Below are 27,943 nucleotides of genomic sequence, written 5' to 3' on the forward strand. Positions count from 1 at the left end.
TCTAAAAAAATATTTACACAAATTATATTGCTAAAGATATACATATAAATAAATTGCAATATTCTCATATAGGCTGGCTGCTTAATGCACAATTATATATATATATATATATATATATATATATATATATATATATATATATATATATAAATTATTTATTATTTTCCATTTGTATGCGTATGTATATGTGTAATATAATGTTTATTTCCATATACATTTGGTCATTGTGATGTGAAACACTTTACATTTACGACATAGATTTGAAGCATATAATTTTATGATTGATTGTGCTTGGGATCACTGTGTGCATAAATACGAAAGCTACAAATATTTTATAACAATCAAAGATAAACATAAATCATCCGAATATATCTGTCATTATTTTTATATCAGATCTTTAAGTTTCTGAATTCCAGCACGAACATAACACACCAGTTCATTAATTGAACTATGTAATGTCAATGGGCCGCACTTTTGCTCAATTTCAATGAAGAAATCTAAAAAAAGAAGGAAATCTATATGAAAAATAAATATTAAGTAATCTAGCCAATGACTCTTTATGACTACTTAATAAATAATTTTTAAATCTATAATCTTCCATTAGAAAATAGTTAGCTGCTGGCTAAAAGTTATATCGAAATGGATATCATGCCATTAACAGTCAACTCTTAATTAAAATTTCTCAATAAATAATAACCTATTATTAATTTTAAAACCAAACATTTCGTATATTGGGCAGGTTCGAACATGCATAAGCTTGAGAAACTGTACCAGTCATGCACTAACAACAGTAGTACGTTTCTTCACCACTCATGCTGTGTAAAAAATATAAACATTTTATAGTACATTGCATGTATCACTGTGCCGTATTGTAGATCAAAAGTGTGATACATTGTGTGTACCATCAGAGTAACAGTTCTTTATATTTTTTCACCTGCATTATCACTTCAGGTTAGTAATTTATTCAAACCATTATTTCACACATTCGTTAGGTATACAACAAAACTATTAATAAAATTATAATGTTGTTCGGAAAGTCACTTCGTTTTTTTACCACCTAAATTTAACTATAATTTTTTGAACCTAACATAACACTTAAGCCCTAAAATTATTATATATTACTTATATTTTAAGGCTCGTGTGTAAAAAATTCTAATCAATTACATGCAGTAATTTTTGGATGGTGCCACTTTAAAAACGAAAAGAATTAAGCAGCATTTTCGACATATTTTACTCTTTTGCTATAAAAAAGACAAAAAAAACTGTTTAGGTCAAAATGAAATTGATAAATGTGTATGGAAATAACGTGTTGATAGTACTACAGCGCCAAAATTGGTTCGCTAAATTTCATTCCTGGTATTTTGATGTCCAAGATGCACCAAGTCCAAAAATAGCACGGTTCATGCTGATAAAGACGCGAGAATGGAATCAGTTGATGCAAACCGACGAATAATAATACATGAGATCCCATTGATTAAGAATTTATCAAATTTAACAATTCATAACCACTCAAAAGGTCTGGGATTTTCCTCAAAACTCAATGTGTGGTTCTCATAGAGAGAAACATGGGTCGTCGCACTGGCGTCCGCGATTCGCCTCTGAAAAGTCTTAAAAATTCTCAGGTTTTGAGGCGAATTGTCACTAGGAATTTCAAATGGGATGTTAACAATACAATACACGCAATCGTCCCATAAAACAAAAAAGAAGAACCTGCTCAAAACAGGTGCAAAGCTGGAATTTGCCAGAAAAAGGTGATGCAGTATGTTTGGTAAGATTTTAAAGGAGTCATTTTTCAGCTTTTCCAGGATAACATAACGGTTAATTCGGATGCTTTATGTCAGCTGGATAAAATAAATGATATACTTCAATAGGAAAGGTCAGAATTAACCCACAAGCAAGGTGTAGTCCTACATCAAGACAACGCAAGACTTTATATAAGTTTGGTCAATCGCCAAAAGGTTTTGAAGCTTGAATGGGACCCAACGACACATTCATCATATTCTCCAGACCTGCAATTATGGGATTATTATTTGTTCCGGCCACTAAAAAAATTATTAGGCGGTAAATCCTTTACCTCAAATCAGCCTGTCAAAAAGTACTTTAATCAGTTTTTTGCCAATAACGACCAAAACATTTATGATTTCAAAATTATGCTAATACCAGAAAATTAAAAAAAAGATGTTGGATCAAATCTGCCATACACAATTTATTAAAGTAATTGTTTATGGTACAAAAATTATGTGCCACAATGTCTGTAAAAAACGAAGTTACTTTCCGAATAACCCAATAGAATATACAATTAGTTTAATACTTCATAAATATACATAAAACAAATTCATATTTTTAACGCTGTCGCTACAAGCGTCGTCTATAGGTGACATTCGCTTGACGACATGTGTAAGCATGTATCCTATAAACGACATTCAGTGTGTTGACTTTTGTTTCATGATAATTAAGCCTGATTTAAATTATTGAAAATACTAATTGGTTATTGTAAATTCTAATTAATAGTTTTTTTTAGTAGTGCAATTGTTAATTTTGAATAATTACAAACAAAAATACTTGGGCGGCTGGCTGAAAAACTCTCCTACCGAAAGGGTTAAATAACTCATAAGTGTATTCCAGAAAAAGGCTGGAATTTACAGTTCATGAACAAATATAAGATGAATATAACAAAATCAAGCGGAAATATAAAACTAGCAAATAAAATTTACAAATAAAATAATCCCATCTGTTTAAATTAAAAAATATGTTTTTTGACAAAGTTGATCTCACTGATTTCTAATTTTAGATTAGCGATTTCATTTTTTATACAAACGAAAAATCTTCTGCATTAGTACAAAACCTTGCATTAATAAAAAAAAAAAAAATACATAATTTGTAATATCACTTGAATATTCAAATTTTTGAATAAAATGAAAGGTAAAATCTGTAAGTGAATTTAAAAAATTCTCTGATGGTAATACGAAATCCTAAATTTAGTTTAAAAAAAGTGTTTACTTTAGGTAAAGTCTATATAAAAAGCTTGATTACTTGATAAGCATCAAACACTCATTTTTGCTCACTGCTTGGACGTTTCTTTTCCCTTTATCTTTGAAATAGTTTTCAAATCAAATCTAAAGTTCAATGGTAATATATACATTGTCAATAAGAAACTATTTTTTTTAAACAGTCCTGTTCTCATATACATATATATTACAGAACCATCATATATATTTTTAGCATCATTCATATTTTTTATACACCATCATACAACACACATATACATGAAAGTTCTATCAATATCAGTGCAAATAATAAAAATTAGAAAACATAGAAATGTAAGTATTTGGAATCAAAGATTAAGATAAATTACAAATAATTTATCACATCTTAATAATAAACTTACCTTTATGTTTGCCTTTAATAACGAAATGGTCGGCCTGGTCCCACAGTTCATGGCAGACAATAAGATAGTTCAAGTGAAATGTTAACTTCTGCATAGCCTGGTTTGCTGATATAGGTACTGCTACACAGGGACCAGCATTGCTACCTGGAGGACAACCCGAACTATAACCTGAACATTTTAAGTCTTTTTTACAATTATTATTAATATTAAAAAAAAAACATTTTGGTATAAAGAAAATAGCTTGTATTACTATTGTTTCGTAATATGTTAGACTAAAATGCAATAGTTTAAAATAGGAAAAAATAAAAAGAATACGCTATCAAAAGTGAACGCAGGTCAACAAAAATTGTGTGCACAAAACGCATACGTAAAGCAAAAAATAGAATTATAAAATAATCACTTAGAAAAAACAGAACTTGAAAAAAAAAAATATCATCCTAGTTCACCTGAACTTTGGGAGCAAACTGATCCAACGGATCCGGCCGGCGAAGGAGTAGGTGACACGGCAGACGGTGTTAGTACTTGTTCAGGATTTACAGTTTGTGTCAAGTTGGCTTGCTGTAATAGTATCATTGATATTCTGATATTCGTAACAATGTCCACAGTCAATTGTAGCTTTTACCAGAAAGTACTTTAGTAAATAAACTAAGCATGCTACACATGTATAAGAATTAACTTGTATCTTTATATAATCGTGTTTAATTGTTACCGCTACAATTGATAGTAGAATAATTAAAAAAATTACCTTTTGAGTATAATCTGAAACTATTTTTTGATATTCTTTGACTTCATGCTTTCTCATTTTAAAAAGTTTCAGATGAAGTAGTGATTGACATCTAAAACTGAAATTATCATAAAAATAACTTATAGTATCTTGGAATTAATCTATGATACATATATGTAGTTTATAATATCCTACCTTAGCACTGCTAATTTGTTATGAATATTACCTTCTGGTGTATTCTGAGTATTTCTAAATTTTGAAGATATAAACCTAAAATCAGAGTAACATCTTTAGAGTTATAATACTAGATACACATTCAATTACATATAATACATTTAGCCACAAATAAAGAGAAACTTTTTCATATACGTACTTGATCAAGGATAAAGTATCCTTATACATAGTAAAGGCCGATTTTTCAGTAACACTTTCTTTTTCCATAGTATAACCCGTTAACAAAAAATATAATACTGCCTCCAAATACAACATGCCTTGTGCAGTCTGATCTGTTTCTCTATCAGCTAAATGTTTTAGTCTCTTTGCTTCAGTCAAATAAAGATTCTGGTCACGGCTGAAATTATTATTTTACTTTGAAATATATAATATGTTTACAGAAGGACTTAGAGTAACATCAAAACAAAAATTTTATATGAAGGATAGATCACCACAAATTCAACATTTATAGATAAAACTTACGTTGGTTTTTTCTCTAGACATTCTAGAATTTTTGCTCTGTCCAAGCTATATTGAGAATTATGCATTAATATTTGTTTTGAAAAAAACCGATTTTGTGTTAATAAATTAAAGAAATTTAATTGAAATTAAGCAAACATTATTCCTAAGTTTTAAATTTATTTTAAAATAAAATATTTGTGTTAATATTAATGTAAACATTTTCAAAATTCATAAAGTAGAAAATTTGCATATTTTGTTCTTTCATTAAATTAAACTTACATAAACAGAAAAAATATTCATAGAAGGATATACCAAATAACCCAATAAAAATCAAATTGTTGTTTGTAAGAATTGTTAATATAAATTTTATGCAAATTTTCTATAGCAAAGAAATCATTATCAATTTAGAATTTAGTTTTTGTTATTACTTTAATAATTTCTGAATTATCAATGAAATGTGTAATAATAAGGAATATGATAGGCTAATACTCACATTTCATCTTCACAATGGGAGTAATCATCAGGCAGTCGTTCGAAATAAGAGTAGTATACTTTGTTAGTAGGAGCAGCCCACATTTCAGGCCTTTCGATTTGTAGTGCACTTGTACCGCTATCTGATAAACACGGCAATCGGTCGTGACTAGTTACCACGGTACTGGTAGCCTCACACTAAACACAAAGTCACAGATTGAAAAGCAACTAGGTGCAAGTGTCATTCGAAAACGATTTACTTAATCAATAACTATTGAAATTTGGCAACTTTTGAAATTATGACGATGAAAATTTCAACAGTTTAGATCTAATAAAAAGTTCACTTCACATGACGCGAATGTGCCTCATGTCAATGCATTTATAACACCCATTTGCCATGTGGATGATGCGCCTAGCGCGTCACCCTTATTTCTACCTGTATGAAAGATCACCTTGTTTCTACCTGGATGATTTCTTGAGTGAATCATGCCTAATATTCCGTAGTAAATGCGTTAATACATTCTAACCTTTCGTTAGCCTGGAATAATGTACGATGTTCGTTTAGAACAGTTAGTGATTTCTAAAGTGGTCCATATGAACCCCCAAGGGTTTACGCCAACATTCAATACTTTGACTTCAACAAAAACAAAATTGGTTTCACAAAATGAAAATGGGTCCATTAAAGTGGATGTCATCGCACCATGTTAATAAATCATATACAATATTTATAGAAAAGTAAAAGCATTCGCTTTTTGTTCGCAATATTTTTGGGCTTTTATTAAAGACCGATGTCTTTAATAAGGACCTCGGTAAGATTTTTTTCGCTTTTTGAAACAGTTATAGTATTTCTGTATACTCAAAAATCTTAAAATACGGTTTAGTTGAATAATTGAAAATACAAAGGAGGTTGAGCGTTATTATCTATCTCATAACAAAAAACAATGTAGACTGGTTACGAAGAAAAGGATCTGCCAATCTTTACCAAAAACTAATCAGCATCCTATTGATATATTTTATTATTTTTTAAATTCTCAATATCGGTTCAAGATTTTTTCTGAAAATGTTAAAATATCTGCTAATTTTAAAGAAACGGCTGTAATGTAGCCGCTAGACCGATCGTTGTCTAAACTATAATCCAACCCTTTCGTTACGGGTGCCGTATATATATACGGCATCCACGGGTCGGCCTGTGGGTACGGGTGCCTTATATACCTCGTTTAACCCCGTTTAATGCTGTATCGTTTAGCGTTGTTTCGGTTTAGCGCTCTTTTATTTCAACCCAGGTTTTGAAGGGATAAAAGAGGAAGATGTTGAAGAAATAATTCAAGAAGCAGCGCAGACTTTCTAATGGTGAGCTCAAGAAATGAACTGAACAAGAAGAAAACAAAAATGTCGACAGCAGTGATTCAGCGGAAAAGCAAAAAGAACTTTCGATGGCGTTTGTAAAAAAGAGTTTGTCTACCGTAACAGAAATAATTGATCAATTCATTGAAAATGATCCGAATTTTGACAAAAGCTCTAAAGTAAGGCGTGGTGTTAGACATGCTCTTTTATGATGAACTTTTAAGAGAACAACGCAAAAGAAAAAGTGATACAACATTAGATGTTTTTGTCACAAAAAGGAGAAACACTAAAAACGCGGAAGACTAACTAAATATGACTGACTTAGAATGTTATTTGTTTTTCCAAGAATATTCGTTTTGTTATTTATATTTTGTTTTTATTTTTGCAAGAAATAATAATGTGGTATTAATTTGGGATTTAAGAAATAAATGTTTGGTTTTATTTTTAGTAAAAATAACATACTTTTTAATTTAATACCGAACCAATTTCCGAGCCGTCTTCCCCTAACTGCAATATTTTCATGTAAAGATAACCTCGTTTAGCGCTGATTCGCATTGCCCCCTCTTTGATGAAACGTATCCCCCGCGTTAAACGGGGTATTCCTGTATCGGGCATCCACGAGGCGTTCTGTGGGTACGGAAGCCGAGTACATACGGCGGCTTGCATATGTATGTATATATGTATGAAAAGTATAATTTCTATAACAATATGAAAAAAGTGAAGATATGAGAGAATATTAAGGTAAAATTGACGGGCGTAATAGCAAACACCAAAGACTATCTCTTTAGGGCTAAGCAAGTCCTTATCGATTTACATCAAAACGTTTTTCACTTTTCGAAACGGTGAAACCGTTTTAGAGAAACCTGCAATGAAAGATCAAATTTTGGTTCACGCGCCACACATACACTCATTTACATTCTTAACCACACAAACACACGCGCGGTGTTTTTCCTATTTTGGCATCAAACGATTCAGACCGACTGTATGGCATCGTGCCTTAAGGCAAATTGCTGGACTTCCCATACTGTAATGAAATATTCGAAGAATTTTGAATGTTTTCAAATGGATCATTATAAATACTGTAACTTTCATTATTTTTGGTATCTTGTTATATTCGAATTAACACTGTAAGCAAATCAAATGTGAATCATAAATCAATTTATCTCGAAGTTTCCAGAAACATTAACAACAGTCATTTCATTACTAATTCAATTTCAACAAAATAGCGTATAATTTACACTAAATTGAAAAAGTACTCCAGTATAGTTACAATCTAAACGCATTTCCAAATAATTTTATGCGACATTTTTACTTATACTGTGCTTTGCTGTTAACTTCCCGTAGGGTAAGTTCTAGTTTGAGTTTAATCAAAAGTTAGCGCATTTAATCACGATTGTAAAATAATCTTATTTATAGTGAACGTACTACCAGAAATTATTTCTCATTTTTCATTTTTAATGACTAATTGGAAATTTTTCTATTCAATGATAGAAACGATCACTGATTCGTGCACTTCTTCGTTATGCTTAATTTTTTCTGCAAAGTGACTATATAAATCGTTATCTACCAGGATTCAGCTGTGTTAAATTACCATGATTACCTGCATAAATATGCCACTAAGTTATTTAGTTAAGGTTGGAATTCAAATAAATTGATTGCACCAGATTCATTGACTCCCTACTTAAAAGTTTAAAGGCAGAGAAAGTAACTGCAACAATTTTGTTCAAGAACATAAGTTGAATTTCTGAAATTTTTAACTTCCCGTAGGGCAAGTTATAGTAATCGCAAAAAAATCGAAAATGAAAATTTTTATATATCTTACGTTTCAAAGGTTTCTGAAAATTTTGGCATACCTTAGAAAAAATTGATGTATATATGTGTGTGTTTGTGTGTGCGTGTGTGTGCGGATGCAAATTTTCGTCGACGATTTCGAGAACAGAGATCAACCGATTTTAATAATTCAAAAAACAATCGATTCCTACTGATAAGGAGACGTGCTGATTAGTTTTTTGGCAGAGGCTGGTCTAGCCGTACAGAAGATACGGGGCAAAAAGTGCCAAAAACGGTAACTCAGTTTTTAAGAGAACGGAGCGTTCGATTTTAATAATTCAAAAAACCATTTGGCGGTCAAAAATGATCATTAGACATATGCACATCAAATTATCAGATATTTTATAGATATTGTAATAATCTGTATCAATTTTGTTTACATTTCTATGAGTTCCGCAACATCGTTTGCCCGTAAGACGGCTACGCGGCGATTACGCGCTTCTATAGTTCGTCTAATGCAACTAAAGCAGTGCGATTGCTTTGAAAGAAAGTTCAAAATTTCCAAATTTTTCAAAATACAAAAACATTTTTTATTTCATTACATTTATCAATAGTTTTCACAAAATTAAAAAGCTCTCCCGTGTCTGCACAATCTAACTTGCGAAACCATTTGTACCAGGTTGTCACTTAGCGTCGCTAATTTTTCGATTAATATTCGAATCATTTTCGATACTCGAAACTTTTATCGTACAATTGCATATATAGGAGTTCCTTATTCGCGCACAAAAAAAATGCGACCCAATACCTATATTCACGGCTAAAAATTTCCTTATTTGCGGATTCCAATATATTTCGAACCCAATATCCTTTGCAAATGCTGTCCTTTTGAACTAATAAAAACAGCGACATATAGACAAAATTTGAAATAATTTTGCAAATCATATTAGAAAATAAAATAAATACTTTAAATTTCGAATGAATAACAAACTTTTACAGGCAATTTTTCAACTGATGTATTGCAAGTACAGCATTTCGACCTCTATCTCTGTTTTAAAAAGTTGACAAATGAGGAAATGTACAATTACACATACCTGCACAACATGAGATTCTGATAATGAATCATCAATTTTTTTCCTCTTGGTATCTTTGTCCTTGCTCTTCTGTTCTTTATAAACAGCTCGATGGCTTTTCTGCTTATGACTATAACTACCTGGTGTCACTGCCGTCGAGCTGGAGCTATTACTAGAAGTCCTTTTCCGTTTGTGCTGTGAAGTTGACTTTTTATTTTTTTCTTCACTGTTATAATTTATACTTTTTGTACTAATTGTGATTGCATCTTTATTAGATTTTGGTGGTTTCTCTTGTTTGATCTGGTTTTTACTTATATTTGTATTATTTGAATATCTAGTTTTATCCACGACAATCTTCTCAATGTTAGTTAGCACTGTTTCCTTCTGGGGAAGGGATTTGGCAATTGCATCATAGTTTATTTGAACAGGTTCAGTTTTAACTTTGACAGCATTGCTAACTGACAATGGTACTGGTATTTTATCAATAATTTCTGTTTTAACCTTTGGAGACGGAATATTATTTATTTTGCTAAGAAGAATTTTGCACATCAGAGAAGGTCGGCCATCTGGTTTATTTGTGAACATAGGGAATTCTATTTGAGGCTTTTTCTCTTCAACTTTTATACTGGGCACTACAGTTTGGTCTTGTATCACATTAACATTTTTCTGTTGTTCGTTACTTATGTGGCTTCTATCACTATCACTTTCGACCACTAACACTTGGCCTTTACCTTTACCACCGCCTTCGTTCTCGCGTTTTATAGAAAATAATTTCCTAAGGGTATCACTTTTTTTCTTGTCTTGCACACCTTTGTTTTCATCAGATTTTGTCTCTTTGGTAGTATCACATGCACAATTGTCAACGTCGCTGCTTAGACTATCACTGTCCGATTGCACTTTCTTTACCTTTTCAGCACTAGTAACAATAGATGTTTGGAATTTTCCACCATCAGTGTCTTCTGAAGAGAAGCTATTTGTATCAGTATTCACCACAGGCGTCTGGACAGACTTTCTCATAGATTTTATAGACGATGACTTAGTAATTCTAGCAGATGCCATATTTTCAGTCTTTTTTGATAAATTATCATTACTTCTACGATACGAGTCGTACTTATTGCTACAAGTAAATTTCGCATTGTCTTCCGATTCACTGTTCATACTCCTATTTGTCTTGTTATTTTTATTTGGGGATGGTTTAGAAATATCTGTATCATCACTACTACTACCGGAATTCACTTTAGATTTACTTTTAACGGGTCTACCCCTTCGCTTATTTTTCTCATTTTCTGATCCACTGATGGAAGGTCTGGACTTATTAGGAGGACGGCCACGCTTCTTGGCTTGTTTCTCGCTGTCTGAATTAGTTTGTTTGATTTTTTTAGGCCTTCCGCGAGTCTTATTTTGCTTCTCATCTGAGACCGTATCTAGTTTTTCCATTGAAATCTTTGATAACCTGTCATCACCGGAGACAGCTTTAGTCGACGATGAAAAATCGTTTGAATGAGTTGGCTCATCGTCGCTCGAGTCGGAATCTACTAAACTAGGCAAACGAGTCTTAGTACAGCGCCTTTTCTTCCTAGTATTGGCTTTTGAGTATGTATCATTATCACTATCCTCTAAACTTGATAGCAAACTTTCAGGTTTTATATTCTTAGCTTCAGCTAAGACCTCTTCAATATCTTTTGTGCAACTGAAACAGTCTAATTCATCTGGTTGATTTTTTGAACTTTTTTGAAATAATACTGATGATGGAGGGCATCTGTCTACATGCTCTATAGTGTTTGGTATGCTGGGAGATTCGCGAGTATTCTCGGTTTTATTAAAGAAGGAAGCTAAATTCCAGCGAGTTTTCGATTCAGTTTCAATTTCAGGTAACGGAGATACTAAGGCAGGTGTATGCGTCGTACATATTTCTGGATCTGGAAATAAGCCGAATATATGCAAGTTATGCCAGAAAATCGGATAATTTAGGTTCAAAATAAATTAATATAAAAAACACTAGATCAGATCATTGTAACTGATGCAATTTATATCATGAGAGTGTTTGAAAAGCTCACATTTTTTCTGTTTAATACCGTGTTCAACAATTAATATATTTAAACAATATATATTTATAAACAATATACCATAATAATTGATATAGTCAATTGTAAAGATTTCATTTACTGAAATTGAATTTCTAAATACACAAGCTTTCATGCAAAAAATAGTATAAATTATAATAAATAATAAATTTATAATAAATAAAAATAATAAATATACTTCATTCTTGCAACAGTTAGTTATTTTACAATTTCAATTCATAGGTTGAGAAATTAAATAATAATTATTTGTTTCAATCTAATTTTAACTATACTTCACTATTTATAATTAACTTTTTTCATAGTTATTAAATTAATTTGAAATATACACATATATATGAATAAGTTCTTCATGGGCAATACATCAAATAAAAGAAAGATTTAGAAGTTAATCTTTAATTTTTCCAAACGTTTTGACATCGGATTTTATGTTATCATCAGTGGATATAAATATGGTCTTACATCCGTAACTTGCGCAGGGCACATAATTTTACACTATCATATATACACTAACTTGTTTTTTCTTTGTATTTTGTTGAAAGGAGCATAGCAAAGTATTTGTAAAATATATATTTTGCACCAACTTGTTAGCTAATGTGTATGACTTCGAGGCAATAATGCACACATGCACAATCACACACACACACACACACACACACACACACACACATATATATATTAACATATATTATATACATATATATAATTTAAATTCATACCATTTTTAGTAGGTGCAGTTTCTTCAGTAGTGTCATCGCTGGAACTGGAACTCTCTGAACCAGATTCACCTGTGTCATTGCTGCTGGAGTTATTATTACAAGCTGGAGATGGACTCCTTACGATAGGTTTAACTTCCAATGCACATATAGCCACAGGCCTATAAACAAAAGTTATCCAACGTTAATTTAAAAATAATAATAATTTTAAACATGTATGTCAAAAACTTACGGATTGCTTATTGGTTTTGGTTGATAATTTGTGGGATGAGTGACATCTTCATCACTGTCATCAGATAAACTTAAATCACGCTCTAAATCCCTGAAAAATAATATAATACACTAAGTTGAACTTGAAAATATATGTAATTGATACAGATTTTTTATTAATGCAACTTACATGGACTGCCTCCCAGAAGAATGCCTTTGTCTATCTGAAATATTTTCATAATTCATAAAACCATTAACTTAATATTTGAATTATTTGATATTCAAAAGGTTTAATTAAAATCAAATAAATATTTGATATTTATAAACTTAACATATATCCTATTTAATTAACAAAATATAACTTTTGAAAAAATAATGATATGAAGAAAACCTAATATTTCAAGCTTCCAACATATAGAGTTAATATAAATATCAAATAAGCCGAATATATGTAATGCAAAATTGCATTACAATAGCAATTTTTGTAAATAAAATAGTAAGTAATAAATTTCCAGAAAGTATGAATCATAAAGTACACAAAATTCAATACTCACAAATAAATATAATATAAATTATCACATTATAATCAACAAATAAGATATAGATCAAGGTGTAAAGTATAAAAATTCAATCAAGTACAAAAACATGTTTTTAAGTGGGAAAGTAACATTTATTAATTAATATGAACACATCTAAATTAACTTACATGTAGGACTAGGAATTGGACTTGGCTTCCGAGGACATGGTTCGAGCACCTAAAATGAGGATTTAAAATAATTTTGCCTTTGTTACATATCAATTAACTTATAATGAATAAAATTTTTTAAAATTCATCATTATACTTATTGAAATATAATAATAAATAAAATAATTACTTTTACAAATCCACTGTTAAATTCAAATTTGTGATCTATTTCTTTTCCCGGAGTAGCAGCAATAGAAGTTAGTGGGGTTAAGGGCAATGAGGTCATTTCCTGAAAAATTAATATCATATCAATATTTAATTTTTTAATAGCTTCATTAATATTGAATAGCTAAAGTATAAGTAAATTATATGGCATATATTGAATAATAATATTACCTTCAAAATAGTATCAACTTCATTACCACGCAGACCTACATCACAGTTATTCTGCAAATAGAATGTACAAGATTTTAGTTTCAATTATTTATTAAATATTAAATAAGCATCTCAAAAAATACAAATCTAATATTAGCAAATGCATGTAAAAACATTTTTGAATAATCAAACAGCATTCATCTACAGGCATAAATTTCAAGAGTGAAAGTTATTAAAATTATTGAGGTAAAAATATGTATGAATTTATAAAGGTATTTACAACTATTACATACCGCATAAGAAGAGGGCATCTCTCTCACCGTATTCTGATAGTTTCCCATATTAGTATTTAAGGTTAAATTTTTATTTAACCCATTCCTGTTATCAAGATTGCTAACAGAATATTTATTGGGCTGCATATGGTATGAAGAACTACTATTAGTTTTAACACTTGGTACATGTTTGCTGGTATCAATTGGGCAAGTAGGTTTGTAAATATTACTCCTATATGATGAAGAAGGTTTTAGAGTATTAGAAGACATCCGCTGAGATGTTGATCCAGGGCACATATTTCCAGTTGGCTTTTTAAATTCGGGTGGTTGAGATCTGTTCTGCATCCCATTACTGAGTAAATTTGAAGATGGTATTCCATCATGTTTATAACGCTTTTTATCATCCGTCCACAATCTATCGTAATTTCCTAATTTCCTCTGAATCTGTTGTCCCATATCATCAGTACATGATGGGCTTATCTGTATTAAAGTAATGCTTATCAAGAACATCCTCATAACTATACTAACTAAATGCAACATACATACTACTCAGCCGATAATAAAAAAACTTAAGTTAGCATAAACTTTCACTATGTTTAAGAAATCCCTGACATATACTATTAAAACATCGAGTTTGTGTGGATAGATTATTACAAAAAAATTACATTTAAAGTAGCATCTGACTCTTGTACTTCAAAACAAAATGTTTATCTAAATCTCATCTCAATCGCAATTTAAATTTTGTGGATAAATACAATCATGAAATTTTAACCTGTTTCATATTAATTAAAATATTTTTGATTATTTATAATAAATGACTGGTATGACCCTTATGACCCTCCATAAGCTCAAATATATATCAATAATTAAACATATCTTACTTTAACTGGAGCATCAAATAATTGGTGTTCTGGTTCAGATTCACGTTCGGCTTGTAGTGACATATGAGCTCTGGCTTGTCTTTCTCTCTCGCGAATGCGATCCCTTTCCGCACTAAAAAAAAAATTACCTATTTATCCCAGAAATGATTATTTTTAGGCAACATAAAAAATGATATGTCAAAAACTTACCACATATTACTACAATAAGATCAAATCCAGTTATTCTATATACTGCACTAAACAATACTTTTAATTCAATCAGTTTTCAATAGAAGCTTTCCATTCCCATTTTTCATACAATGACAAAACTCTGAAAAGTGATCATTAAAGACAATAAATGTACATACATCCAAGCTTAATTAAATTTAATGAAAATGCACTTCAAAACAACTTAAAATTAACCCAATTTGCTCTCAGCTCTCAAAAGAAAACAAATGGAATGGTATTTAAATGTCACAAGCAGTTGTCAAAAAAATAAGGTGTATGTATACACATATTAATTTATGGTAAAATTAAAATTGACTAAGCTAATATATTAATATTAATTGAAATATATAGTGCTCTTTTGTAAAAATACTAACAAAAACTTATAAAATGTATGTACATAAATTATAGTAATGTCAGCTTTTACTAAATCAGGTATTGTAATAAAATAATGGATATGTATGTATAAAAAATAATCACCTGGGGCGTTTCTAAATTGAACTTATACTGATTGAATTATATATTGAATAAGTTTTGCATTAAAATTTTGTTGAATGAATTTTACAATATTGATCATATTTCTATCATTTAATTATTCCGATATATTGGCATTAAGGCCGATAAAAATTATACTTTCGATTATAATATCACTTTCAACTTACCGTGGTTTCTTCATGATAAATGATTTATACTATAAATAGTTAAATATAAACCACATATGTCTTGAAAACGAACATATTCCATTTCATTAATATTCCACAAAACACTGCGCACTTAACATGTCCTTATATTTCGGAATATGATTTATTAAATTCCGTCGTGCATCATCTATTACTTATACTGGTCCTGTAAAAGATAATGTTAGACATTTATGAGAGGCAGCTTAATAATTCCGTATGAGTCGGACGTTTCAAGTTATGTATACTTTTCAACAAACTGCTTTTCCATGTTACTTAATTATATCGCAGTACTTTTCTACATCAGAATTATTGTCCATAACACACGCGAAAATTATACTTGACACAGCTCATAAAAAAAACCAGTAGGAATCACTAAATGACATTCATTTAAAAAAAATACTTTGCACAACAACCTCATTTTCCAAAATGTACAAACTACATAAATGAGTAGAAATCAACGTACCTGAACTTGCATTTAATTACAAGATTATAACCACCATTAGAACGCTAAACTACCAATATGGCAAACCATAAACAACTCGAATGCGCTTTCATTTTCGTTTTCATTATAAATATTCTATATTTATTTATTATTATAATTTATGTTCATTATAATTATATTTATATATATATATATATATATATATATATAATTAATTAAATATTCGTGCTGCATAAGTTGCATACCCCTTTTGTTTTTTTTATTTGTTTCAGTTTTACTCCATACTTTCGCTTTCATGCTTACTTAGAAACGCTTAGAATATTTTGTGACATATATTGTTTTTATTTAATTGCAATTAAATGTCTGCAATTAAGAATATATTTCGAAAGCGAACAAATCGAATAAGATCCTAGATAAATAAGCATAATCTTTGCCTAATGTTAAGTACTTAATACTGTGAACATATGCTCGGGACATGATTTCCAACATAATAATAAAAAATTTAACTGTTTATAAACTATTAAAGAGATATAGTTTTTTAATTTTGAAATATTGAAATTTATTACACATTTTAAACTAATTAAGCTAATATCAAATCGTCCATATACTAATTATTTAAAAAAAAATTCTTTATTCTCTTTTCTTCAACAGTTGATAACAAACTAATTAATCATTTCACAGACAATATACAGACATTATTAGAACAAAAGCACGTTATTTATACTATAAATTTTGTCATTTCTGTTTTCAGTAATGATAAAATGAACATGGTAAATTCATTTATTTCATAAATTGAATAATGCTTTAGAAGAATGTTTTATTAGTTCATCCTTGGAGAAAAAAAATAAAATACATAAAAAATGGAAAAATTATCATTGTCACCAAATAATTCATGCAATTATTAATTTACAGGCTATTGAAGCCAGTGCAACAAATTATAAATTGATGTAAAATTCAACAATAACATCAACAAATAAACAAGAAAGTTGTCAGTTCAATAGAATCCATCATAATAAAATTAAAACTCATCAATATCAAGAAGGCTTTTAACTAAATTATTAAAAAATATATAAGACTTATATTGTTTTAAATTTAAATATTAAGAATAAAAAACATTTTTTTAAATATTTATTTTATTATTTCAATGGGTATGTGGGGTTTTACATTTATTCAACAATACTTCACTTTTGCAACTTATAAAGAACTACTTATGTATAAAAACTCTATTTCATCAAATGCTTTGATAATGGTCTTTTAAAACCAATAATACTGGTAACATTATAACATATAGATATTGTTAATACTATCTCAAGAGAAGTTATAAAAATTAACTGTGATATCTTAATTTCATAAATTAAATTTATACAAATTTACAAGCTAATCACTGGAATTATTCACGCTATTTTAAATGACTGATAATATATTTATAAAATAAAAATGTAATGTTTGTGCATATCATTACACAACAGTTTACCAATATTCTAAATTGCTTCTTTATGAATATCATTACATATATACAATATTAAAATCAAATTAAACTGTAGGATGCAAGATGTCATTTGCAAAATGATATCCATAGCCACGAAATGCATGATAAATTATTAACGATTTATTATAGTGATATATTTATTAGTTTAGGTTGTTATTTACCATGTATTTTTACTATTTGAAAACAACGGCTCATTCGAATAACTATAAAGAGAATCTCAAATCTACAAGTAAAACTCCATCAATTTCATCACTGCAGATGTAAAATATAAATAAATATTATAAATTAATATCATAAAATATTTTACTTTAAAACATAGACTTGACAAACCAAGCTATATTGTTTTGATCAATAAAATATCATAAGTAATGTAGTTTTAAAATATAAAAATCATTTAAACAAAAAACTTGTTAAACTATCAATTAGTTTATTGTTTAATCAATATAAATATGATTATTAGACTCATTCTTTGGATCATTTAACTATTTCATGAATATTATTCACATAGTATGAAAATATGTCTATTATATATGAAGATGTACATCCCTGAAAAGCCTTGGCTTGGATTTGCTTTGCAATACACATCCACACAAAAGTATCTGAGTAAATTCAAATTTAGGAAATATCTAAATGTCTCTATGAAAAATAAAAAGACAGCTGTGAATCTTAAGTAATGAACTGAGGTAACTTTATTGTATATTTTTATATTATTAAAAATGTTCAGGTATTTAAATATGGCAATTTGATGATTTTGTTGATCTATGTAGTATTATGAGATGATATTTTGTTTTAGAACTTTTTCTAGACAATATAAATCTAAAGAAAATGTTCTAAAACTAATTTTATATAAGATTATTAGATATTTAACTAATTAATGAACTAGATATATACACAAAACAACCATTCATCTCAAAACATGAGAGAACAATTAATGCTATCATTTACATACATCATTTACTGATTTGACCTGTATTCAACTATATAACCGATAACAAATTCAAATTTTGTGCTTCATTTAAAATAAAACATGAATCGAGATGTCCATACTTTAATTACATATAATATGCAACCACACCACTCATTAGAGAGAGCAATTTCACCAAGAATAAAAAGGTATTAACATTTAAGCCATATAAATATTCCATAATAAAACAATAACATAAAAATCATAAAATATGTAATATATGTATGTATTGTAAAAATCAATTGTTATGATTATATACAATATAATCATAACACTATGACTAAAAGCTGCTCAAAATTTAACTTAGGTGGCCGCTGAATTGAAATTCCACTTGTTCCTCAGAACGCAAAGCTCCGCTATTTTGTAACACTCTACATCAAAGTAGATTTTGGTCCCTGCATTCGTATTAATGTGATATTCCTGTATTATTTACCGAAAATCAAATTAGCAAAAATGATAAGCCAGCAAACAATACCAGCACTCTTATGTGTGGAAAATTATTTTTTTTCTTTTATTTTATATATTTAAAGAAACTATTATCAAATCTATCACACAATATCTCCATATTTCGATCATATCATTCAGCGATTGCTCCATCTCTGAAGAAAATTTTGTTTAATCTTATTTTAAGACTATTGGATACCAATAGTTAGTTAGTTTTGGTTTAGTGCTGTAAGTAGTATGAGTATATTTACTGAGCCTGTGAGGGTGCCCTTCTTGTGACAGGACATGGACTAGTAGCTCCACTCTGATATCAAGATTTCACTAGGTCAGCATCAGTTCTTCTATCTGTTGCCATTAACAGCAAATTCTTGAATTCGACCTCTAATGTTTGACGAGCCTAAATTTGAAAATCAACAATATATGAAAAGATAATGAAGAATATTTGATATATTAAAGGAAATCCATTAAATTAAAATATTAAACAAATAATAATGATGCATATGCAACTTTAGAAAGAATTCCAATAAAATAATATCTTTTAAACCTAACAGAAGTTAAGAAAGCTAGCATGTATTTTTCCCAAAATTATTGTAGTTTGGTTAATAATTTTCTTAATAATGGAATAAAAACATACCTGTATATTTTGTGTTGGTATCTGCAATGCCAAGGCCATACTGTTAGCATCAAAACTTTCATCTAGAGCAATCAAAGCACCATGAACCCCAGATTCGAGTAAATTATTTCCAAATTCCTGAAACACAAAATAATAAAAATTATTTTCGGAAAAATCAATTGTATTACTAAAAACTAAATTAAGCTCACTTTTAACCCAATACTACTAATCCATCTTATTATACGTTCATTGCTCCAGACTAAGACATCAGACACCATAGTCTCTGTCATTTTTCTTCTTTCCTCTAGCGCTGTGCGATCATAGTTCAGTCGTTTCAAACATGAAATACCATACTGAAGACTAGTTCTAAAAAAATACAATGATTTTGTGTCAATTGTATTATAGCTTGTTTTTATGCAGATAAATATGTATATATCATATTATCTTTTTATCCTACCTATGAAAACTATCGACCATTTTTAACTGTCCGCGCAAATCTTTCTTATTTAAATGGTCTAGCATTCTTGCGTCCACAAGACATTCCATAAACGTAGTTCTGTACTGAGGTAAACCAAGACCAGGAAGCCAATAATTGCCTATCCATTCGTGATTCATGTCGCCAAAGGCTAATGTTGTGCGCGATGTCTGAGGAGCTGACGGTGAAGTCAAAGATACCATTTCTTGTATTGCTAAACGTAATTTCAGCCTATGTAGAGGGTTACTTATGCCTAAAAAATAATTCATTTATTAATTAATAATATTAATAATATATATATATATATATATATATATATATATATATGAAATTTTATATTTATTAAATTTCATTTATTCGTTCTTTTAACCATTTTGCTACGACAGTGTTTTCCGCAGGAATGGGACGACTGTGCGAGCTAGAAAGCCGCCCAACTATTAGTTACGCAAAATATTTCAAGATTTTCCAAAAATAAAGTTTTGTTTATTTCCAATAAAGAGAAATTGAAACGATCAATTACCTATTTCTCGCTGAATTTCCGTGTCACTCAAGGCGCTCATAATCGCTCCAGATTTTACATTAGCCCTGCATGCAGCAACATACCAAGCGGGCATTCCCACCCACAGTTCCAACCAGGCAACTATCGTCGGCCCGTTCCACAAGGCAAATGGCGTGCCAGCTTTCATAGCTTCAGCTAACAGTTCATGTCTATAGTCATGCTCTCTGAATAAAAAAAATCGAAAATAAATGACAATAAATTTAAAAAAAATGTTACTTGTGCAATAATATTCCTACTTCTTTTTCTGCCTTCCATAATCTGCCTTCTGTTGCGTAACTTTCCCTGAATTACTCATTGCATCCACATTGTCTTCTCCGATGGTTGATCCAGCCAATGATAAACCACTCATGGAGTTCATACTTAATGAACCATCTCCTGGCATCCCTGAATCTTTCCCTTTCACCTATACAAAATAATAAATAAAATTTAAAATAGTTTTTATAAGGCATAAGAATATAAGTATATATACCATTCATTGTAGGTAGTAATAATCAGGCATGAAAACTTTTCAACTAACCTTTTCCTTCTTGCTGAAGAATCTGCCAAGTGAACTCTTGATGCCCTTCTTCTTCTGTGCGGCGCTGACCGCCGACTCCCTCAGGTGCGGATAAGCGTGACCATGGGCCGACATGGGGGTGTGCACGGCCATATTGTTGTGCCGATGCAACGAGTCTTGGCTGCTGTGACGAGAGGACATGGGTGATGGTGTCGTTGTCATGTAAGCCATCTGGTTGTTCGGCCTACAGTATTTGCAACACACGCACTACAGAGCTACTACATTTCATAATTGCAACACGTTGGATAGCAAATGAAATTAAAGGGATGAAAATAAAGAATGAAAACACGCCTTCAACCGGAACGTTCTATTATGGAACTTACTGAATCACTGATGACAGCAACAAATTCAAAACTTATTTTCAAATCTTATCAATTGTTGAACCGAAGAAGTATAAATGTAAATATCATATTTTAAACAATGCGTCATACGATGCTATTTTTCATTCGATTATTGAAATGCAAAATCTATATCTGAATAGTGATTCAAATTCCAATAAAAGTGCGCTCGGTCTGAATACAACCTGCTGATCTCATCGCCAGTTTTAGTACACATTGGTAAGATAATTTCACAAACTAAAATCGTTAATAATAATTACTTTCGTAAACTACACAATTGATATAATTGAAAACGTAAAAAGTCTTTTCAAAAGGTACAAATGGTAAAAAAACGATTTTAATTATTCATATAGCTTCACGAAATTGACGATGAAGATCAAATCACTCGATGTCATAGGAGTAAGTAAGGAATAAAACAAGACAATGAGGTAAATGCAACACGGACCCTAAAACACTTCGACAGATTTGTGAAGATTCCGTTATTTTTATGTACATCATGCGATGATACAATTTAAAATATAACAAAAATCTTGAAGCATTGAAATTAGTTCATTTTAATTAGATGAACCGCAATAAAATCATAAAAAATTTTAACATTAAGTAGCATATAGACTGAAGCCGCGCATAACTAACTATTCTTTAAAATGAATCATTTTTATTTAAATTAATAAAATAAGCAGTTGAAGCCAACATTGCTTATTGTAAAAACTTTACGGCGTCAGTCCGAAACTCTAGAAAAGAAATACACACTAGCAAAGTACAAAATTCGTGTATGTATTTTATGTGAGAATAAGTATGTTAAATGTAAAGTATATACACGGCTAATAGTTTTTAAAGGTCTAATGTATATCTGTATGTACATAATAATAATGAGATAAATGTAACACTAATTGTAAGAAAATATTTACACGCCCATAACATTCGATTGAAATAATTAATTAATTAAACAATGTAAATTTTCATTACTAATTGTAAGCCACGATGCTGAAAATAAAATCACATTCTAAGAATGTTTTTAATTATCTATGATTTATATCATCACAAGCAATGTTTCATAAATTAAATAATTTATTAATGCAGAAAGCGAGCACTATTTCTTCTAATATGTTCTCAAACTTTTAACCTGATATTTGGGAATCCGAGTCCAGTCTGTAGACCCATTGAATGTCTTTATAAGGAAAACAAGATGTATCTATTAAAAATTTTATACAGACCTACACTTTAAATATTTAGTTCATTTGGAGAAATGATATTGTCAAAGCAAAAGCAGTATAATAACATGAAATCCTAAAATTATAACCGGTATTACGTGTACGAGAAAATAATATTTGTTGTGTGATAATTTGATCATTTTGGCCATATACCTTCTCAATTCTTCTTGACTGTATGCCAACGCCTGCGCTACACGTTCTAACCGAAGCGACCGCGCTGTAAGTGGAGAAGTTCCGCCAGAACTGCTATCAGCACCTGCAACCATCGCGTGCAGTTCCTCCCTGGATACATCCGCGCTCAGAGGAGCCAATTGTAACTAAAATTAAAAATAATGATTTGACTATTCTCTATAAAATTTTAAAATTAATTGTAGTACCTGACTAGAAGGAAGGGACTCGGATAATTGTCCAGGGCTTAATGATGCTGCATATTGATGCAGGTGAGCAGGAGACATTGATGCAGGAGCCTATAATATTATAAATTTAATAAGAACAAAAACGTAAGAAATACTCTTCAATTTAAATAGCTTTTAAAATTGTACAAAGACGGATGTTATAGTTCGAGAAAGTCAAAATTAGCGGCAGAAAATAATATCAAAATTATGAAGTATATCATCATTCATTTACTGACCGTGTGGTATTTGTGTAAGTAATCCCGATTAGGTGAATGGTGTGATTTAGGTGTAGAGCGTCCGCTTACGGGTGGCGATTGACGCTCCACACTGCGCCCGCGACTCAGCAAATTCATATGTTCCAGACTACCAACACGCGATTCCAACTCCTCCGCTCGTGCCTCTGTGCTTTGCTTTTCCTCTTGAATCAATCGGATTTCATTATTGATGGCGTCCAATTGCTCTTGAAGCATCATCGCTAGTGTCTGCGCGTCCGTGTGTCCAGACGGCGACAGGATATCGGTAGCGCTGAATAAGCTTTCATTGTCATCCGCTTCTGCGTCGCTCGAGACATCGAACGCTTGTTGAACATTTGCTAAAACATGTGCCTGTTGCAATTTTTCCCATTCCTGCTCCGCCAATGTTCGAGCGCCGAACGGTAGCTTGTTCGAGTCGTCTTCCAAACCAGGCCTAGGCTTATTGACTCGTCGGGATAACGAATGAGTGTCAAAACTAGTTCTACTATCACTCCTCGCAAATGATTTAGGGTCGACAACTGCATTCGGCGAAAGGCTACGAGTCAATGCGTCCGTCTGTTGGATGTTAAATGCTATTTCTTGCTGCAACATTTGTCTTTTAATATTATCAATTTCTAAATGCGATTTGGCTAATTCTTTCATAATTTCCGTCTTTTCCGCTTGATATTCTTCTGCAATCTTACGTGCTTTTTCTAATTCTTGGGTAAGAATATTCTTTTCGTCTAAGGCGTGCATCCTTTCTTTTAAGTGCACTTGCAATCTGTCGTTTGATTCTGACAAAAGTTTATCGACAGTTGTCGACAACTTAGTGTTATGTTCTTCATTCATTTTTAGGCGCTGATTTAACCTCACCAATTCAGCGTTTTTTCTTCCAAATTGGCTTCTAGTCTTTGTATGCGATCTTCTGCAGTGCCATGTCTTTCCTGAGCCTAAGATTAGTAAACAATACAGTACAAATACAAAAATATGCTGTTTGATAGAAATGTATGTAGCACAGTAAAAAGAAATCGACCATTTGTATAAAATACATCAGATGCGATTATTTAATTTTTACAGTTGTACATACAAGATAAACAACTTAATAAACTTATACTGGATTGATAATTGAATGAATTAAAAAGGTTAAAACTAAACTAATTCTAGTGATGCGATTCTAATATATCAAAATAAACTTAAAATTATACAATAACTATATAATTTTGTGTAAATTTGTGTATAATTTTTTGTGCATATATTTAGTACCAAATGAGCATTTTGAGTGAATGACAATTGTATAATTTTTTTGGTTTGTTTATGATATTGTTTGTGAAATTAGTGGTTTTGTAAAAACTATTCTAACTTTAAAACTAAAAAGAGAAAAAAGACACAGGTAGACGCTTCATCACGTTATCGTACCTGTCCCCTCACCTGGGTGAGCGCGTCCATTCTAGCTTTAAGTTGCTCCTCCATTTCTGGAAGTTTCGAAAATTGTGCTAATTTTTGTTCAGATAGCTCTAATTTTTCTTGTATAGCTGCTATTTCTCTTCTTGCAACTGAAATGAAATGTGTCAGATAATAACGCAAAGCTATGTGCTAACATTAAAAAGCAGCAAACCTTCAGTTGTGCAATTTTATGTTGTAATTCTTGTTCCAATTTCTCATTGAGATCGTGCAGTGATGTTGACTCCCGCTGTGCATTTAGATAACGTTTTTCTAATGTTGCTATTCTTTCTTCCTGATCTTCCTTCTGGGCGACATTCTCTCGTAAATCACGCTGAAGTTTCGAGCAAGTATCTTGTGATTTTACAATTCTTTTTGAGCTTTTGATAAATTCTCTTCCATTTCACCAATTCTATTTGTTAACTCCGCTACCCTCCTTTGCCACGAACTAATTTCATTAGTCTGTAAAAACAATCATGTGCAATAGAAAACAAATAAATGAAAATGTCTTCATCTAGGAAGAAATGATACCTTATTTGGTATTGGGTTTTCACTAGGTTCTGGCTGTCCATTTTCTTTTGTTCTTCTTCCAAATGATTTTGTGTAGAAGGCACTGCTCCTGATTTGTATTGTGTCAACTATAAAATTTTAAAAGTAATATATTATATAACAAATGTAAAACCATCTTATTGTTCAATTGTAAATGCATTTACTTCTTCTTTGGTAAGTGCTAATTCCTCTTCTAAGGAAGTATTCCTTTCTAAAGCGACTCGCAAACGTTCTCGAACCTGAAGTAAAAATTAACGACTTTTTATTATGCTTTTGATAAAAATACGTTTAATTAGAAACTACCTTTTCGTCTAATGCTTTGTGGTGCTCAAAAAGACTCTTCAATGCTTTAAGTACTTCTACCTCAGACGAGACTCCAGATTGTGCCGCCGCCTGACGTTTGACAACAGTCATACGAAGGGATCGCTCATGTCTGGAAACTAGACATTCCAAATGCTCCAACAGCAGCTATCAAAATAAGTTCAGAATTTAGTCTATAGTTCCACACATTAAAAGTATAAAATATGCATACATATATATTTCATATATGTATCTAGTTTGTGTTTTTACGAAACATCGAATTACATGAAAATAAAGTTTAAATTTAAACATAAAGCGTCATTACTATAAGATGAAAAGTTCGAAAATCAAAAATATTTTTGCAACCAATAACAATTAATCTCCCATATTAATTTCTCAATTGTTTTTAAGATTTGTTTAGACTCTTACCCTTGTATTATTCCGTTCAGCTTTAAGCTCGGAAATTTCTTCTTCCCGCTCCAAAAGATGTTCCCTAGCTTGATTTAACTCTTTGGTAAGTGTGGCAAATTCCTACAGTAACACAATATTTTATGGTTAAAGTTATAAACAATAATTATTATTTACATTATTACGTATTCATCGAGAGATTCAATATAAAGCAAAAAAAAAATTAGATCAAAAGTAAACTAGGAGATTCCAGAAAATGTGAAGAAAAATCTAATTTATTTTGTTGTTTAGAGCAGGGGTCGGCAAGCTTTTAACTGTGGTGTGCCGAGCCACTCTACCAATATGATTCAGGGTGCCGCCTGAATTCTGAAATATATAACCAGGTTCTGGGGAGAGAAGAATTATAACCAAATTTATCTTTTAAACATTTTTATTAACTAGTGGGGTGCATGGCATCGTGCCTTAATTCAAATTGCTAGAACTTCCCATACTGAAATTAAAAATCATGGTACTGAACCCAAAAAAATTACACAAAATATGTACACAGTATTAAAATCTCTATAAAATATCTGATAATTTGATGTACATAAGTCCAATGGGTGTAAAAATACTACAATGTTTATGAAAATACTACAATGGGTGTAAAATTACTACAATGTTTGTAAACAATACTACAACGGGTGTAAAAATACTACAATGGGTGTAAAATTACTACAATGTTTGCAAAAATACTACAATGGGAGTAAAATTACTACAATGTTTGTAAACAATACTACAATGGGTGTAAAAATACTACAATGGGTGTAAAATTACTACAATGTTTGCAAAGATACTACAATGGGAGTAAAATTACTACAATGTTTGTAAACAATACTACAATGGGTGTAAAATTACTACAATGGGTGTAAAAATACTACAATGGGTGTTAAAATTACTACAATGTTTGTAAAAATACTACAATGGGAGTAAAATTACTACAATGTTTGTAAACAATACTACAATGGGTGTAAAATTACTACAATGGGTGTAAAAAACTACAATGGGTGTAAAATTACTACATGTTTGTAAACAATACTACAATGGGGGTGTAAAATTACTACAATGTTTGCAAAAACTACAATGGGAGTAAAATTACTACAATGTTTGTAAACAATACTACAATGGGTGTAAAATTACTACAATGGGTGTAAAATTACTACAATGGGTGTAAAAATACTACAATGGGTGTAAAATTACTACAATGTTTGTAAACAATACTACAATGGGTGTAAAATTACTACAATGTGTTGCAAAAATACTACAATGGGAGTAAAATTACTACAATGTTTGTAAACAATACTACAATGGGTGTAAATACTACAATGGGTGTAAAAATACTACAATGGGTGTAAAATTACTACAATGTTTGCAAAAAATACTACAATGGGAGTAAAATTACTACAATGGGTGTAAAATTACTACAATGGGTGTAAAATTACTACAATGTTTGTAAACAATACTACAATGGTGTAAAATTACTACAATGTTTGTAAGCAATACTACAATGGGTGTAAAATTACTACAATGTTTGTAAACAATACTACAATGGGTGTAAAATACTGCAATGGGTGTAAAATTGATATGTGGAACCAAAAGGTGAAGGATAAAAATGCAATTTTTTTTAAACAATAAATATTTCCGACAATGTCATCCAACAATTTAATTTTCCATGGAGTCGTCTTCCTGATTTTTTCGTAATTCCTTAAATTTTGTTTTCCATTAATTCTAAGATATTAGTTCCATAATTTCCATTTCAAAATCATCAACTTCATCCACTCAAAAAATTGAAAAATCAAACGGTAATTGATGATCTAGAAATCTGGTTTTTATGAGGAAGGAAAATTTAGGCACATAAGCTTTAAAGTCTTTGCATCTGGAAATTCATCTTTAAGTGCTTCAATGTAGATGAATTACATTAGCGAGCTACATTAGATAAGTAATT

At 30.5% G+C, this 27,943-nt stretch overlaps 2 protein-coding genes and 1 pseudogene across 6 annotated transcripts; 1 reads left to right on the forward strand and 2 right to left on the reverse strand.

The window, feature by feature from the left end:
• Positions 1 to 207: 207 nt before the first annotated feature.
• Positions 208 to 15,944, reverse strand: LOC113377238 (AF4/FMR2 family member 4). Of its 5 annotated transcripts, XM_026617482.1 has the most exons (20): positions 15,792 to 15,944; positions 15,529 to 15,712; positions 14,852 to 14,972; positions 14,663 to 14,774; positions 13,803 to 14,261; positions 13,531 to 13,581; positions 13,325 to 13,423; positions 13,156 to 13,204; positions 12,640 to 12,673; positions 12,472 to 12,561; positions 12,243 to 12,400; positions 9,464 to 11,361; positions 5,281 to 5,456; positions 4,809 to 4,853; positions 4,486 to 4,683; positions 4,308 to 4,382; positions 4,134 to 4,230; positions 3,835 to 3,946; positions 3,389 to 3,556; positions 208 to 497 (listed from the first exon to the last, which is right to left on the reverse strand). In XM_026617482.1, exons 3-20 carry the CDS (start codon positions 14,854 to 14,856, stop codon positions 385 to 387), a joined length of 3,939 nt encoding a protein of 1,312 aa, XP_026473267.1. In that variant the 5' UTR covers positions 14,857 to 14,972; positions 15,529 to 15,712; positions 15,792 to 15,944; the 3' UTR covers positions 208 to 384. The 5 variants fall into 5 exon arrangements, with proteins under 5 accessions (XP_026473267.1, XP_026473269.1, XP_026473268.1 ...); XM_026617484.1 differs by lacking the exon at positions 14,852 to 14,972 and having other exon boundaries at positions 13,830 to 14,261; XM_026617483.1 differs by lacking the exon at positions 14,852 to 14,972 and having other exon boundaries at positions 3,389 to 3,532.
• A 2,684-nt stretch (positions 15,945 to 18,628) lies between these two features.
• Positions 18,629 to 27,652, reverse strand: LOC113376151 (liprin-alpha-1-like). Its single transcript, XM_026616073.1, is given in 22 exon segments — positions 18,629 to 19,282; positions 19,520 to 19,636; positions 19,708 to 19,864; positions 19,956 to 20,226; positions 20,494 to 20,696; positions 20,769 to 20,935; positions 21,050 to 21,272; positions 22,791 to 22,954; positions 23,015 to 23,104; positions 23,186 to 23,195; positions 23,261 to 24,155; positions 24,158 to 24,215; positions 24,682 to 24,803; positions 24,806 to 24,818; positions 24,881 to 25,071; positions 25,074 to 25,167; positions 25,237 to 25,289; positions 25,292 to 25,343; positions 25,419 to 25,493; positions 25,558 to 25,722; positions 25,984 to 26,085; positions 27,629 to 27,652. Coding segments are annotated over 22 exon segments (3,333 nt in total). The 3' UTR covers positions 18,629 to 19,195.
• An 18-nt stretch (positions 27,653 to 27,670) lies between these two features.
• Positions 27,671 to 27,943, forward strand: part of LOC113376153 — a 4,968-nt pseudogene continuing 4,695 nt past the window's right edge.

Source organism: Ctenocephalides felis, unplaced genomic scaffold, assembly GCF_003426905.1.
Source record: "Ctenocephalides felis isolate EL2017-DRISC unplaced genomic scaffold, ASM342690v1 CF-g0.4_SCAFFOLD_01886, whole genome shotgun sequence".
Taxonomy (NCBI): domain Eukaryota; kingdom Metazoa; phylum Arthropoda; class Insecta; order Siphonaptera; family Pulicidae; genus Ctenocephalides; species Ctenocephalides felis.